At 35.1% G+C, this 18,161-nt stretch overlaps 1 protein-coding gene across 1 annotated transcript in view; it reads left to right on the top strand.

The window, feature by feature from the left end:
* Positions 1-8,423, top strand: part of LOC121866253 (inter-alpha-trypsin inhibitor heavy chain H4-like) — a 39,649-nt gene extending 31,226 nt beyond the window's left edge. The window contains exons 10-12 of the mRNA XM_042365865.1: positions 6,025-6,240; positions 6,901-7,068; positions 8,050-8,423. Of these exons, the coding sequence (XP_042221799.1) occupies positions 6,025-6,240; positions 6,901-7,068; positions 8,050-8,085 (420 nt within the window). The 3' untranslated portion in view covers positions 8,086-8,423. The remainder of the gene's footprint in view (positions 1-6,024; positions 6,241-6,900; positions 7,069-8,049) is intronic.
* Positions 8,424-18,161: the final 9,738 nt, after the last annotated feature.

The following is an 18,161-nucleotide window of genomic DNA, read 5'->3' as shown; positions in this document are numbered from 1 at the left end:
AGGAGGATAGATTGTGCTGCGCCCGTATCACGTAGTATACGAATAGGGAAAGAACGAGACCCCTCTATGATTGAAATTTTTCCCTCATAGGTGAATGAAGAGAAGAGATCCTGATGGGGCCTTTCCACATTGGTGGTTGCTATTGGTTTGGATTTGGGATCCAGGGAACTACTTTTAGCAATTCGACACTTTGGGTGTTTACAAGTCTGGATCGTATGGCCTGGGTTTTTACAGTAAGAACAAGTAAACTTGGTTGCATCAGGGGGGATAGGTGTGGGACCTTTCGACCTACCACTCACGCCCCCAAGGTTATCATCAGAGGAGGACCTAACATGTCGGGAAGTACCACGTTCTCTACTGCCCAGTGACTCCACCAGCAAGGCGTACGCATCAGCCAGCTCAGCCACACGCCCTAAATTAACCTCTCCACGCTCCTCCACATGCTTCAAGATGTGAAATGGTATCTTGCTCTTCCACTCCTCCAGGACTACCAAATTTAACAAATCCTGAAATGTGGAGGTCTCTGTAGCCCCTAACCACTTCTTAAAAAACCTAAGCTTTTCTTGAGCAAACTCAACAAAGGTGTATGAAAATGGTTTGGTTAGTTTACGAAACTTCTGCCGGTATCCATCTGGCGTGATAGCATAAGAGGTGAGGATATTCTTTTTTATGTTATCATAATCATCAGTCTGGTCTAAACAGTTATAAACTCTACGAGCCTTACCACATAATTTAGGAACTAACACCGACACCCACTGGTCTTTTGGCCACTCATTCTTCCCGGCTATTTTCTCAAAAGTCCTAAATGACCCGTCCATATCGGATTCATCAAACCCGGGAACAAGGGAAGAAGCATTAGCAGGGTTAAAAGCAGCTAGTTTCTCTTTTAATGCCACTTCTTTTGATTTAAACTCCGATTTTAAGGTGACTTCTGTCTCTCTCACCTGTAGTTCTTTCAGTCTAACCTCCTGCTCCAACTTGGCCTGTTCCATCCTTTCCTCATGCTCCAACTTGGCCTGTTCCGACATTCCCTCATGCTCCAACTTGGCCTGTTCCAACTTTTCCTCATGCTCCAACTTGGCCTGTTCCAACTTGGCCTGTTCCAACTTTTCCTCATGCTCCAACTTGGCCTGCTCCAACTTTTCCTCATGCTCCAACTTGGCCTGTTCCAACTTGGCCTGTTTCAACTCGAGTTCTTTCATTTTGATTTGGAACTCGAACCTAGCTCGTTCTAGTTCTAAGGCGTCTACTCTTTGTGCTTTTTCTTGAGGGCTAGCCAGACCTGAGGCAACTTCCGAGTGAGGAGGGGTGGTGGATAGTGGTTGAAGTTTCTTGGACATGGGCGTTAATCGGTCAACAGCGGATTCTTTTAAAACTTCTTGTTGAACCAACATTTCAATTACATGATTTTTTAACATTTCCTTAGTCAGTTGCTGTGAAAATGGGATATTGTAATAGTTGGCTATTTCTTTCCATTCTTTCTTCAGGATATTAACACGTAATTTAGCTACGGAAGGATTTTCAATAAAATCCTGGAGATCAAAACCTGAGGTGGCCATTGTTAAGAAAACTAGGATAAATTAACTAATGGTCAAAAGATAAGATAAGTGGATTACCCTAGAAAATATCACGGCAGTGGATAACCAGAAAGTCCCGGAAACTAACCAAGTTATACCTAGGGAAATTACACTTATGAATATTGTTCTTCTGATAAGATCCTTAAATAAGGATAAGAGACTTGAAAGAGGAAGGGCGTATTACGGCATTAATATAAAGATCCGGATTAACAACCCTTAGATACTTGAAACAGGAAGGGCGTATTACGGCATTTATATAAAGATCCGGATTAACAACCCTTGAGTAAAAGAGGAAGGGCGTATTACGGCATTATATAAAGATCCGGATTAACAACCCTTGAGTTTGGTATGATTGACCCCGAATGAGATAATGAGAAGAACAATAATGGAGGCTTTATAATTATGGGGTCCTGGTAGAGCGGGGCGTCCCAAGATATCACTTCACCCTAAACTAGTGACTATGGAACAGCCTACTCTGGAGCGAGGGTACGGCATTAAACAGATCCGGATTCTTCCCTACACTCGATAAGACTTACTACACGACTGCCACGTGTAATAACAGGTAAGCCTTATGACACTTGGAACCTAATATCCTACGTCTGTCACTCTTACTGTACGATAATACCAATATATGCACACACATATGAAGGAACTTTAAACCACCGTAAAGCAATTGTGAACAGAAGTGACTGGGAGGAATAATTAACAAGGAGTAACAAGGGGGGAAGGAATATGGCACTTAATGTTCGGTCCTGTCACGGTCGCCATTTGTTACGAGTTGGGGATTTAGAATATAGTTAAAAGTCTACCCAGATCCCAACAGGCAACAACAACAAAAAAACAAAGACAATCGGACTATAAAAGGGTAGACAAAGGATGCGAGTTTTTGTTGTGTATAATAAAGTACCATAAATTCCTTAACAAAATATTCAGCTTTCTATAATTTACCCTTAACCATACTTAACCTAAACATTAACAGTATATACATATTTATACAACATACAATAATTTGAAGCAAGTGGACGTGGGGGAGGCAATATAAGATTACAAATACTTAAGTGCGGAGCTGAGATGGCCGACGAGTAAGGCTGAGTATTGTAGAAGACGGGAGGTAGTCACTGCGCCGTAGGTTTCCAGGATAGGTGATCCTGTGGTCACCTCCCAGAGTGAACTGCTCTCTCATCGAACTGGGGCTGACGAAGAAGACTTTGAGGAGGTGACGCAACAACCAGGATATGGAGAAGGGAAACCCCGGAGTGGTAACTAAGAGTAGTCATAATCGGGTTTCGTCCCTAGATGGCGTTGCTCGTGGTGCTGGGTAGGTAGATCAGGACAATAGATGGCGTGGTTCATAGTGCTGGGTAGGTAGATCATGACAATTGGTGGCGTGGTTCGTAACACCATATACGCGTGAAGTATAATTTTTTTTTTTTAATTTAGCTCATAAAATTCATACAAATTACCCAGCCAGAATATAATTTACATTGCTGGAATTCTTACAATTTGATGATCATTTTGAATATAAACATCATAGATTTTGCATTAGACATACAAATTTTAGATGTAATGTTTACTCTGAGTAAATATGTTATCTTTTGTGCAAAATATATGACATTTATATTCAAAATATTCCTGGTCTTACAAGGAATCCAGCAATGTCAATTATATTATCCTAACTTTAGTCTGAGGTATTATTTATTACTAAAAAGGTAAATATTCTGGTTTTCCCACACATTTATCTGGTAGGGAGGGTTGGTGGGGGGTGGGGGGGAGGGAGGGACCGACCAACCATCTGGCACGGTGTGAAGAATATTTTTTTTTTTATTAACTGAAGATATTTGTTTTAGCTCATAAAATTCATACAAATTACCCGGTCAGAATATAATTTACATTGCTGGAATTCTTACAATTTGATGATCATTTTGAATATAAACATCATAGATTTTGCATTAGACATACAAATTTTAGATGTAATGTTTACTCTGAGTAAATATGTTATCTTTTGTGCAAAATATATGACATTTTTATTCAAAATGTTCCTGGTCTTACAAGGAATCCAGCAATGTCAATTATATTATCCTAACTTTAGTCTGAGGTATTATTTGTCACTAAAAGTTAAAATTAGTTTTTTCACCCAACATTTCTCTGGTAGGGAGGGAAGGTGGGGGGTGGGGGGGAAGGTTGGGACCGACCAACCATCTGGCAAGGTTGGAAGAGGGGGGGAGGCAAGTTGGGGTACTTTGATTGACAGATAGTGTCGTGAAGAATATTTTTTTTTTATTAACTGGAAATATTTGTTTTAGCTCGTAAAATTCATACAAATTACTGGACCAGAATATAATTTACATTGCTGGAATTCTTACAATATGTTGATCATTTTGAATATAAACATCATGGATTTTGCATTAGACATACAAATTTTAGATCTAATGTAATAATTTGGTTTACACAAAGCAAGTATTTTATCTTTTGTGCAAAATATATGAAGTTTACATTCAAAATATTCCCTGACCTGCAAGGAATCCAGAAATGTCAATTTTATTATCCTAACTTTAGTCTGAGGTATTATTTATTACTAAACGTTAAAATCTAGCGTTTCACCCAATCATTTCTCAGAGAGGTAGGGGCCAGTGAGCTGGGAAGAGGTGGGGGGGGGATTTGAGTCTATTATTTGAATGGACATTAACCTGGCGACTGTATTTCTCTTAAATATTAATTGTGTGAGCATACCATCATAAAATTTAGATGTTATTTTTACTACAACATAGGTATTGTGTCGGAAAAAGTGGAGTTTGGGGGTCGGGCCAGTCTCTATTGGAATTAATCCCATATGTTCTGTTGTTCCATTTACGCGGATTTCACTTAACGCGGTACCCTGTGGGTTCAATTGACCGCGTAAATCGGGGTACTACTGTATTTATAAAATTATAATGCAGTGGTCCCTCGGTTAACGAGCACAATCCGTTCCAGCAGGTTGCTCGTTCACCGAAAAACTTGTTAACCGAAACCATTGTTTCAATGGGTTTTTGGGTAGTTGGTTCCAGCTCACCGAAAATTGCCTAAATTCAACAAAAAAGGTAGAAAAGTACACTTACTTTGAGGTGTGTATGTAGAAGGCTCCTGGATGATGTTGATGATGATGGGAATTAGAATGGGGATGGAGGAGAAGGGAGAAGAGAAGGCATTGGGGTGGAAGAGAAGTCACCCCATGGCGCCATTTCACCCATAAAATTTTAGTTCTCTTGGTGTAATTCAAGATTATTTTCTTTAAATCAACACTGCACTGCATTATATATTGTCAATATGTAAACTAATTTCAAAATGACTAATAATTTGCTTGGAAACAAAGAAAAAAGCATTTAGTTGAAGAGAGTCTCAAGCAAGATGTTCCCTCCACTGAAAAGACAGAGAGACTGGCGCCTGTTTGGTGTGTTGCCAGGCTAGATGGCGCACATGAAACTAATTTCCTTACCTTCAATTATGTTCAACAATTGTTAAAATGACTAAAAAATTTAATATTAAACTTTTAAAATTATTGAATAGTATATACTTCTTGATATTTACTAAAATAGTAAGGAATTTAAGCCCTAAAACCGATTACTGTATTGGCAGACTAATACTACAGCTGGTGGACCGCCAAATGCAAGCGAAAACATGTTTAGGTCGGCTCGTAAAAAACTCATTAATCGAGGGATTGCTCGTTAACTGAAGTTAAGAATCTTATGGAAGGTAACTCGTTAACCGAAATCTCGTTAACCGAGGGATCATTGTACAGTATTGTACTCGACTGTATAGTATTACTACGGTATGTTTCAAATTCTAGATATTACATAAGAAATGAGACAGAGTTATGATAGAAATACAGCATATGGAGCAGCTAAAAGGTGTGCAAGAGTTTTATACTGTATATGTACAGGTAGAGTATGTTTATGGATGGTTGAGAATGATTAGTAATTTGAATCACTAAACAGCTCATGCTCAGAACTAAAAGGTTAGAATATTGAATTTATTTTATTTATTTCACCTCTTATCATCAGTTTGGCTGTCCAGGCAGTTGGTCTGTTCTTTGTTACCTTCATTGTCCAGTGTTATTACAGAAGGAAATATGTGGCATGGAAGCTAGCAAGTTGTCACAATACTTGTTATTAAGAGGTCAGACAGTTGACCTCTGGCCTTGCCATGATCGAGGAGTTATTGAGTAGTACAATACAGTTGAGAACTCTATTAACGGACTATATAGGAGAGTATAGTCCATTATATCAAGGGATGCTAGTTGTGAAACCTCCATATAACGCACTGTACCCGTTAGATTGATGTCCTGTAAATGGAGGTTTTACTGTGTGGGAGGGGGGGGTTGTTATACGTGTACGTACTTCACTGTATATTGCTGCTATGACAATATTGTTAAAACATCATAAAACTATCATAATTATATTGCATTTTCTAGAATCACTTTGTGACTCCATTAACTTCCCTGGTGGTGGTGCAGCCTGACCAAGAAAACTGTAAAGACTATGAAGACGACGAAAAGGAAGAGGATGACAACATAAGTGAAGATTGGCCCGACACAATAGATATTTTGGAAGACAGTAATTCATCTATTGCTGGCCCCCTTGACCCCCAGGACTCTGTTGTTCATGTATTTGATCCAAAGTCAATCCAGGTGAGGAGCCAAGATAAACAAGGTTATATTCACCTGGTGCTGATCCATCTTACACAAAAGTTAACATTAAATACTTCTCTTCATGTTCATCTCAGATCCCATAAACCTCATTTGAATTACATTGTACAGGTACAACATAAATCATTTGTATTTTTAATATTAGCATCAGGCATGACAACCACCCACATGCACCTCCCTTCTGATCTTCACATACACACACACACACACATACACACACAGGCAGGACATGGGAAAGATGTTTTAGTTTCAAAAAGACTGGACACTGTACACAGCTTCATTAGCTTTGTCTTTAGGGGATCCACAGCTCCACATGAGGACAAGAGTTCACCTTTAAAATGTATACCAATGTAAGGTTTCTCAGAGAAACGTATACACACAGCCTTAACAGATTTTTATGGACATCACATGCTGTTGTAGTACAAGCTATCATGTGACTTCCATTAAAATCTGTTAAGGCAGTTTGTATATATTTTTCTGAGACACACTAGTTATGTACAGTACAAGATAACATTTATCAGGAATATCAGTACAAGAATTCTTTAACAAGTTAAGAGAGATGAAAGTTTTAGACTGTACCACAAGCCAGTACAGTATAGTAGAACCATTGCAGTTTGAGTCTATTGTTGTTGTTGTTTTCAGGTTCACAATGGATTTGAGGCCACGGAATATGACTATGACGGAATTATTCCTTATCTTAAAGCTGGAAGAAATACTCATGGACTCTTAAGTAGTTCAGTTGTAAATGAACCAAGTATAACCTTGTACTTGACAGCCTTCTGTGTGTTCCTCCAAGTGATCTTTAACCAGGTAAGCTGTACAACTGTTTCCCAAAACATGAAATTTATTTTAATTCTCATTTCAGCTCTTAACACCACACTAGTCATTTGGGTGTCTGGTCTGTTTTTTTGGTAATTTGATATTGTCCCATGTTAGTACAGTACAGTACAGTAAAGTACAGTACAGTACATGAGGAAACCAAAGTACTGTACTGTACCCGGAGAAAACCTGCCATGTTTGGTAGTGAGGGTCACGCTGGATAACACTTTTCTACATCTGTCAGACCAGGATTTGAACCCAGGACAAAGTATGAGAGATACAAGCTTTATTGAACATTAATTTCTGGAAGTTAGCTGTAGGGAAGGCGGTCATTATCGATGGAAGTTAGCTGTGGGGAAGGCAGCCATCACCATTGGAAGTTAGCTGTAGGGACGGCGGTCATTATCAATGGAAGTTAGCTGTAGGGACGGCGGTCATTATCAATGGAAGTTAGCTGTGGGGACGGTAGCCATCATCAATGGAAGCTAGCTGTAGGGATTGCATTTCTGTTTTGCAGATATGAGGGGGGGGGAGTGGGAAATATTTAGTTGCCATTTATGGGTTAAGCACATCATCATTAACAACAACTGTTTGAGAACATGTGTGTGTTAGGCAAGCAGGTTTGGGAACTAACATGGCCTTCCTTTTCAAGCCAAAATTTTCATGAAGAAAATAAAAACTACCCCCCCCCCCCCCCTAGATAAGCATGTTGAGGCCAGTTATAATTTAGTGTGTCACAATGTTGTTAGTGTATACTGCACTGCACTGTACTGTATTATAAACCACAGAGTATACACAGTAGATAGATTAGTTGTCTCCTTAAAAAATTCAAAAGTGCCTGGATGCTTATGGTGATTTTAATGTACTCTGTGAAGATTTGTTTTTAACGTTTTTCTTTGATGTATAGAGATATTAATTTATATATAAGAAACTTAAGTAACTATTGACTATATTTTCCTTTTTTTCTTACAGGTAAGAGGACTACAAACACATCTACCAGTTAAATGACACATCCTAGTTGACAGTGCATCCTGATCACACTGATAATGGACACATGACTTAGTGTGATAGGTAAAAAGTTAGAAGGGTGTTTAGATAATTTTACAAGGTTGCTAGAACTTGAAACTTCATAGCATAGATCAATATTGAGTATTGAAATTATGAAGTTTTCATCTGTCTTTATACACTTAAAAAGTACATGATCTTACCTAACTAGAGTGATTATTATAGATTCAGATGGTTAGAGAAGAATTTAATCTTCCTAATTATGTTAACTAAATGTATGGTATGGTGATTACAAGACTGTGGGGGTTGATGGTCACAGTAGATATTAGTTTTTTTTTTTTCATAACTACAGTTGCTGTGTGCCAAGGTTCTTAGTGATAAGATGGCCTTGGAAGTAAAGCTCTTTGGGAACAAGCTTTAGAATAGTCATATGAAGTCCTTTTGAGCAGCAATCTCTAGTTAGAAACTAATAAACTTATTTTTGAATTTTAGAGGATTTTGCATGTTCCATATGGGAACTAAGTTACTGCAGGCTACAGCTACTGTACAGTAAGTGATGATCTCAAAGCTATCTGTTTTAGTAAGAATTTAAACAGATTCTCTCGTGTTTCTTTACTTGCAGTACATAAAATTGCATCAACCAGAACTCTCATTATTAATGACTGTTCAAAATTACTCTGCATGTATGATGCCTAAATTTTATCATTATTGGTCATTTGGTGTTTAAAAAAACTAATAATAGTGAATTTATAAAGTGTCTATTTCATATATGAAATGTCAGTTTTAATAACTACTAACTGCCATGTGAAGCATCAATACTATAAAATTGAATTGCAGATGTGAACATATGATAAAAAGTACAGTAGAGTAGATATTAAATTCTTTACAAAACTTTCAATATCTGTAGAGAATATAAAGTATTGTTGTAATTATTAAGAGAAATAAAGTTCTACCCCGATGTTTTAAACAGAGGGAGAGCTTGTTGATCATCTTAAAACTAATTTAAGAACTGAATACTTCCAAGTACATGAATGAAGGTATGTCCTTACACCATTGTTCATTTTACACAGGAATAATAACAAAGGCTTCCATGTTTGTTCATAAGGAACAGGATTAGTCATTGTCAACCTTATCTGGGGTGTCTATGAGGTTCATATTCCTGTAATTAGAAGGAATTGCCTTTCTGAAACTTTTCTTTGAAGGTTTCTAATGGGTTATACAAGCATCTCATTGATACAGCATTTTAATATCTTCTGCCTGTGCTGGTGTCCTCCCAATGATCAAAATGCCTCTTGCTCATGAGGACAAACTACACTTGCCCCTGTGCTTTATTTTTTGGAACAATTAGGTTCAGATTTACATAAAAGTGAAAATATTCATATTGCTTACACAATGTAAGTACAGTATATGTAGTGCTTTTTCTAACAGTTCAGATTATTGGTGTTTCATATTTTATAAATAATTCAACTAAACACCAATGGTTTGATAACTTTAATCTTGTGTGAGTTTTGAAGGTTATATGAGTGTTTTATATCTACCGTACATGGTGACATCTCGCTAGTAAATTTTATGAGATCCTGTTAATTAGAATACTGTATTGATAAGAATGGTAAGACCCTTCAAGTTTTCCCTCATTCCATGTTGTATACAAGACTGTGCTGTGCTGTACTCTGCTGTATTATGCTGTGCTGTATTGTACTGTGCTGTACAGTACTGTGCTGTGCTGTGCTGCATATAAGCTGAAATATGGAAGAACATCAAGGATCTTATTGTTGTGTGAATTCTAAGTTTAGTATTAACTAAGTCATAGACAAATTGTTATGTTTATTACTTTTCATTGGTTTCTACTTGATACAGTTTTTCATCTTTGCAAGTTTTATAATTCAACAAATATCTTTATTTCTTATTGGCTCTTTTATGGTGATAATGGAAATAGGAAGTTACTCTTTGTTTATTCTGTCTACATGGTTTGGTGAATCTAGTTACCTGGTGGATTTGGGGTACAGTATTAGGTTTATCCCTTAACTTTTCAGTTCATGATTCTGTGAAACTAGCCATTATATATCTTCCATTTCTCTAAGAGCTTATATAATTTGGGATCTTTCTGACCTGTCATCTGAAACTGATAAGATTTTTCTCTATCATCAAAGAACTACTGTAGCATATCCTCAGTGGTCTGTTAAAATGGCTCATCTTAAATTCATGAAATTTTTCTACAATGTCAACAAATAATGTTATTAACTTTTAAATATTGTTTTACCTTATAATCCAAGTCTTGTTGCCATGAAAGATGTACCGTATGTAATGATAATAACATCAATGTTACCTTTAACTATCCAAACATTATTGGCAGGAAACTAATAAGGAATAAGCCCAAACAGGATGGTGGTGGAATAATTGTGCGCAGTATATGATGAACACTATTCTAAAGTTATAGTATTGGTGAAACGGGGAAGCATTGAATGATAGATTTTATTATCAAAAGAGAGACGTCAGGGTTGGCAATAAAAACAAATACAGCTATTTGTTACAAGAAAATTGCCCTGTGGAAATAAATAACCCAGTTTTACTCTAATTCTCAGGATTCAATAGAAAAAAAAGTATTGAAGCAACTTTAATATCTCTGAAAGTCAGTTCAAAATTAATTATATTGTTAAGAGCATTCTATACAAACATTTGAACCATAAAGGTCACATTTGCAAGTTTAGGGATAATCCCAATACAGTACTGTACTGTACTCCAGATCCACCAGGAGTGACCTCACTATACCTACCGGTAGACGTCAGGTGATGTTGTCTGAGGTGTTGTAGGTGTATTTTCCTTTTGGGCTTCAGTTAGTTTGTAGCAGCTGTGTGTTGACAAGGCTGAGTGATTCACCAAAACATTTACACAGAATAAACATAGTTCTAAGAAAGGTGGTTTTTCATCAATACATTATTTATCACATGAGTGTAATTTAATATATATATATATGCAAGTAAATCACTGTAGGTGCGCGTGATCTAGGTATATGCTGATAACCACAAGGAAAGAAGAAAACACGAAGTTCCCAAGCGCTTTCGTGTAATTCACATCTTCAGGGGTGAGTACAGACTAAGGAGAAGTACAAAACAAGGTGTATATATACAGAGGAGGGTGAGATCAGGTCCACAATGGTCAGGTATTAGGTAATGACCCTACTAATCTTTAAATAGCACCGCAACGGTCGGTAGTCAGGTCAGAGGGTAAGGTGACCCAACCTTCTCACCTGGTTACAAATCTTCTTAATTACAAAATTGTCCAGTTTGTACATGCCATTACTCAAATTCATGTTGAATGCTTCGGTATGCTTAATGAGACTAGATTCTATGATGTTCCTACTATCAATTGAATTACAAGGTAATATTGAGGAGACATTATTCCAGTCAATGCAATGCTTGTTATCCCTCAAATGAACAAACAGAGCATTGGATTCCTGGCCTGTCCTAACACTATATTTATGTTGTTTAAGTCTAGCTACAAGATCTTTACCTGTCTGACCTAAGTAAAACATATTACATTCCTTGCAAGGAACTTTATAAATGCAACAAATTGTGTTGTTGGGGGAGTTCTTGATTAACATTTGTTTAACAGTGCATGAGTTTTTTAAATGCCACATTGACATTCCAGGTTTTTAGTTGTAAAGGAATTTGAGAGAAATTTTTGTGAAATGGCAATATAAAGATATTCTTATGGTCATGGGTGGGCTTGGGATTAGTTCTATAAAAAGATTTCTTAGTAATGTTCAGGCATATATCTATATATATATATATATATATATATATATGAAATGTAATATATATATATATATATATATATATATATATATATATATATATATATATATATATATATATATATATATATATATAAAACCTTAAATACCTAGATCCTAGACAAATGCCTGAACATTACTAAGAAATCTTTTTATAGAACTAATCCGTACCATGACCAGAATATCTTTATATTGCCATTTCACAAAAATTTCTTTCAAATTCCTTTACAACTAAAACCTGGAATGTCAATGTAAAAACTCGCACTGTTAAACAAATGTTAATCAACTCCACAACTTGGTTGCATTTATAAAGTTCCTTTCAAGGAATGTATATGTTTCTTAGGCGGTAAAGATCTTGTAGCTAGACTTAAACAACATAAATATAGTGTTGGGACAGGGAATCCAATGTCTGTTTGTTCATTTGAGGGATAACAAGCAGCATTGACTGGGATAATGCCTATATTACCTTATAATTCAATTGATAGTAGGAATCATGAATCTAGTCTCATTAAACATACCGACATTCAACATGAATTTGAGTAATGGCATGTACAACTGGACAATTTTGTAATTAAGAAGATTTGTAAACAGGTGAGAAGGTCTGCCTCTGACACGTACTAACCTGTGATGCTGTTAAAATTAGTGGGTCATTACCTAATACAGCTAGACCCAAAACACTTGCGCAGATTTTTTATTTTTTATATTTTTTTTCTTTCTTTTCCAAAAGACGCATATTTTCTAACACAGCGTTTCCAGTTAATGTAGTCTCCATGTATAATTAGAAAATTATAGGGGCCCATGTTGCCTTCAATGACTACATTAAAGGTAAGTGCTGGTCACACATCCATTCCATTATTTATTACTTTCTGTACTGTATCCATTCCTCATTATTCATTACTTTTACTGTACTTTTCATTGTAGTTTTTATTTAAATTTTTTTTTTTTTTTTTTTTATCAATGTTGGACTTGACCTGGATTTGGTCCCTAACTGTCGTTAGTCGGGGTCTATCTGTACCAGACCATTGGGACCTGATCTCACCCTCCTCTGTATATATACACCTTGTTTTGTACTTCTCCTTAGTCTGTACTCACCCTAGATGTGAATTACACGAAAGCGCTTGGGAACTTATGTGTCTCTTCTTTGTAGTTATCAATATATATATATATATATATATATATATATATATATATATATATATATATATATACACACAATAAAATCCTGTTTTTACACAAAGTGGCTTGGGACTTCATTTTTTCAATACAAACTTATATCCACTTACAGGAATGTACAGTACAGTACATAAAACAATGCTGTATAACATTCTTATCCACTACATCATTGCACAAACTTCTATGTTCTCACTAATTACTGACAAGTTTTTAGTTTCAGTATTCAAAAACAGCCTTAAAATATGGTATTTACTGTAAAAATATCCTAAATATATTAACTCCACTAAGCCAGCAACAACTGTGTGGGGGTAAGTGATGGTGTTCGCTGGGGTGAGTGTGCGGCATTGTTCAAATTCACTCATTTATTTTTCTACAATTGTTCAAACAAAACATTACCAAGACCTAAACTATTCAAGAATGTCTAACCAAAGTAATGTTTACTGTAAAAAAATATTCTTACATTTAACTTACAATAATTAATATATGTATTTAATTTCGTGCATAGGCCAATTTTCAAACTATTAGACCCCAGCCACACACTCACTCTGTAGAACAATATATTACTGTACCATGTAAATTCAGGGTTTTACTGTATATATATATATATATATATATATATATATATATATATATATATATATATATATATATATATATATATATATATATATATATATATATATATATATATATATATATATATATATATATATATATATATGCAAGTAAATATATATAATATATATATATATATATATATATATATATATATATATATATATATATATATATATATATATATATATATATGACAGTAGACTCTTTTGATATCTGGCACTTACTACAGTATAATGAACCTGGAAACTCCAAAAATTGATGCCTTGACTGATTATGTCCGAAACATTGCAGAACACTCGGCATGTTTGTGTACCCCAGTGGTGTATGGAACCATCAGCCTTTATCCAGCATTTGTGAACCTAATTTTATTTCCATTGTGTTTTTTATATACACTTTATATAATCTACGTTTCTGTGTATACTGTATATGAATATGTATTAACATTAGTTTTAGCTATAGGAAATAAAGTTTATACTGTAGACAAGTGTTAAAGTTTGGTGACCTAACTAACAAACTGGCACTTCCAGTATGGTTTCCAGATATTAAAGAGTTTACTGTGTGTACAATATAAGTTTTTATATTTACTTTTGTCTCACTCTTTTCCAACATTTGGTTTTGTTGGTTTTTCTTGGTCAGATAATTCAGCAAAAACCATTTTTAATATTTGCTAATAGACAGAAATAAAACCTTTCTAAAACTAGGACTCAAGCTTCCTGTGGTCAAGTACCATTTAGTGTAGTGTTTTTTTTTTCGACCAAGTATTTCTGTACTGTCAGAATGATCCAAGTGTTTAGTGGACATATTTAATTGAAAGCAAATGGTAATAAATAGTAGAAGGTGGTACTAAAGCATTGACAGGACAGGAAGACTGCCAAAGCCTAGCCAGTGATAATCTCAGTAATTGTACCTTTCCTTGCAAATTACAGTACGTGACAATTGCCATAAAATGTTTCTGCATTAGAAATCAGAATTTTTAATGTTATGTGTCAATCAGAATTAAATATGCATTGCTGAGCAGTGATCAATTCAACTTTTTCTAAATCCTGCTTTTGTGTGTACAAGAGATACTACTGTAGTAATGTAGGAGATGACATGTATTTTTGTGAGATCTTTTACTAGGGTTCCTCCATAAGAATGTTTTTTCCTTCTTAATACTTGGTGAGAATTTGTTTAAGCTAAGACCCATTCAACAGACATATGATGAGCTCTTTTTTACGTAGACTGTACGTTGATTTATATGTAGCAAATTGTGTGCACATTATTATCATAGAACACTAGGATGGTTATACATCTTGAAACTGTGTCAAATAATGTTTAATCTTCAGGAAACTTAAGCCTGTAAAGTACTTTTTGAAAAACTTTATATTGTTGAATAAGTATATTTGTAATATAGCTGTTGGGCTTTTTAATCCAGATTGGTACAGTGTAGAAATATTATTTTTATTTAAGCTTCACCATAATGGCTGGAAGGTTCATGTCTTTGTATGTTAGAAATAACTCTTTCACTGATGGTTGACTATGATCAGTAGAGAACATTTGCACAAAATAATGTTAATCCACAATTACTTCAGCTGTAAACATCATTAAATTTATATTTGATTTACTGTAGTCTGATATAATTTTATAAAACTGTTTCTTAAAAATCATCTTCCAGTATATTTCTTTGTTGTACTTGTGTGTACAGTGATCCATTAGATACTGTTAGTTTTGTCTGGGCTTCTGTAAACCATACACTACACTGCATAGTCTTATTTGAATTTGACAGATTTTACAGTCGAGGTATTATTGTGGTGATTTTCAGTACATATTTCTTCATTTGCAAGGAAAAATTCAGGCTGGTAGTAAATGAGTAACAGTTGTCATAGGATGAAATAATAATTATACAGTATATGCCTTGTGATGAGTGAGAGGAAACAACCTTACCATAACTGCTTCATTTGGTTCTACATTGATGGATCTTTCTTTTATAATTGGATTTAATATACAAAAGTTGGACAAAATTAACAGTACAGTATGAAGTACATCACATAAAAGGTTACCCCAATATATATCAGATATTAAACTCAAAAGCTTTTATTTTGGTGATTTGTTGCTTATAATAGGGAGTCTTATCAGCCAAATATTATAGAAGCAAAAGGTCAAGCTTAAGGCTTTCTTTGTTCCTAATTTGGAATAGTAGTAATAACATTATAGTTAACTGGATTTCTTTAGCTTTCATTTATCTTTTCATATCTTTACCCAGGAGTTACAGGGGATCCCTACTCAAAGTTGCCCCATTTATCACCATTTTATTATTACATTACGAGTAAATTAGAGACATTGGCTGTTTAGCGCTGATTTGTTTCATTATAATGTCATTGGCATTTTGTCTACTAATATATATCTAATTTGTCAATATTTTCCACACATGCTTGCGTTAGCTGTGATTACCAGATGGTACGGTGTCTTGGTCGCCATCAGGCAAATTTGGAACAAGTTGCCAGCCAACACACCTTTACAGAGAGGGAAGTGGGTATTATGTGTAGGACTTCCAAGTACCTTCCTTGCTGGCAACTCCCTAAGATATTCAAACATTCCCCACAACCACGGTATTGCCAATTCATCTGAAGTATCACATATATGACAATAAGTTGGGATGCCCTGTACTTCTAACTGTATTTAATAAAGCATTTTCTTTCTTTAAAACTTGGTACAGTAATGTGATGCAAACGTTTCTCTTAAGAACTTAATTTTTTTAATATATTTTTTGTTAAGAATTAATTTCTTCAAAGATGGTCTGTAAAATCTTCCAAAGCAATTATTGAATGCAACAAAAAAAAAGATTGATTAAAATGAATAATTGCTGCATTGACAGTGTGGCCAATAGGAAACTTTGATAAATTAAAGTTAAACAAAAACTCTTCAGCTACTTTAGTAGATTTATCGTAATTACATTCTTCAACAATTTGCAAGCAATTTTTATTTTATGTAGAGGAAGCAACAAATTTTACAGGTTGTGTTCTGTGTGATCAAACTTGCTGTACTTCGCATAAAGGAAACTAATGTGGAATATCATTACAGTAGTATGTTACTTTTTTATGCTACATTTGGTGATAACTTTTGGGAATTAATTGTAATTAGCAAGTGACAGAGATCTTGTAAATACCACTTGTTAATTTGCATCTTGATTATCTATGTCGTGCTCTTTCATAAAGCTTACTTGTGGTTCGACATTTACAAATCAAGAGAACTGTGTTAGAGCTGCGGTATTAGCAGTAGTAACTGAACTTGATCAACTTGGTCATAGATAATCAAGATATTCTTGTGCAGTAGTAGTTTGAGATGAGAAAGAAAGTTTCTTTCATTAAAATTGTATATTTCTTATTGCATGAGTGAAAATATGTACTGCTGATCCTGCAGAGATCTGCAAGACACACAATAGTAGAGTACCATAGAGAACTACTAAAAGTGTTCCAAGCGTGTTCTCTCGGCCGGTGAATTTAGTACCGGATAATTACTGAATACTGATTATGCATTAGGTAAATTATCATGGACGTTGAAGTGTAAATAGGTGCCACCATCATCAGTGAATACTATTTGGTATTTAAAGGTGATTTATGTCTTGCTGTCATAGAATCTTTACTGTCTGAACTATGAGACCTGACAGATAATTCAAGGAAGTGATTTAGCCCCAGAGACTTTGGGTCAAGAATCTTCAGGCCTGTACATTGTAAGGACCAAAGTTTTTATCCAAAAGACTTCTGGCAAAAATAAAATAAATAAATAAATCACTGATGAACTTTCTATTGAAGACTTCTTAATAAATCACTTTTTTTCCGATAGTTAAAAGTTAGCATTAATAGTCCTCCACCTTTGTTTTTATACAAGGTATGTTTTACCGAGTCTGATCCTCCGACCGTCTTCCTTAAGGCATCTTCTGTTTCCCCCTTGAGTAGTACATTACTAGTGTGGTACAATGTTTCAAAGTTTTGTGCTTAAAGCACCTGTAGATGGCTAAGAATATGAAGGGTGTAATTCACTTGTAGTGAATAATTTGACTACCGTCCATGCTGTTAAGAAAGTATTGTTTGTTTATTAAAATAGCATCAGGCTCTGTGAAGCCAAGACACTAAAACACATATTTGGAAAGACCTTGTTCGCATGCAATGAGACGAGTGACTAGCATTTGCCAATCTACACGACTTGAACTTTTGAAATGCAGAAAAACGATTTCCTTAACATTATGCCTTCTTCAGACTTCATTCTGTTTTAGATGTAAATTATATTCACAAGCAGTTACATATAATAGGCAAATGATTTTTCTCACAGGTGCATTAGAAGTCGGTATTTCTGAAGGGACTTGCCGTACCTGGTAACTTCAAAAGATAAGTTAGTCTCCACCTCGTTGATGTGGACAAATATATACTAAAAGTTTTCCTTCATCAGATGTCTCTAGTGTGTGTGTTTTTATCTTATAACTGTTGCTACTGTACACGAGAGGGAGTGTTCGTGATAA

Source organism: Homarus americanus, unplaced genomic scaffold, assembly GCF_018991925.1.
Source record: "Homarus americanus isolate GMGI-L3 unplaced genomic scaffold, GMGI_Hamer_2.0 scaffold29328, whole genome shotgun sequence".
Classification (NCBI taxonomy): Eukaryota; Metazoa; Arthropoda; class Malacostraca; order Decapoda; family Nephropidae; genus Homarus; species Homarus americanus.
This window is presented reverse-complemented; position numbering and strand designations above follow the sequence as displayed.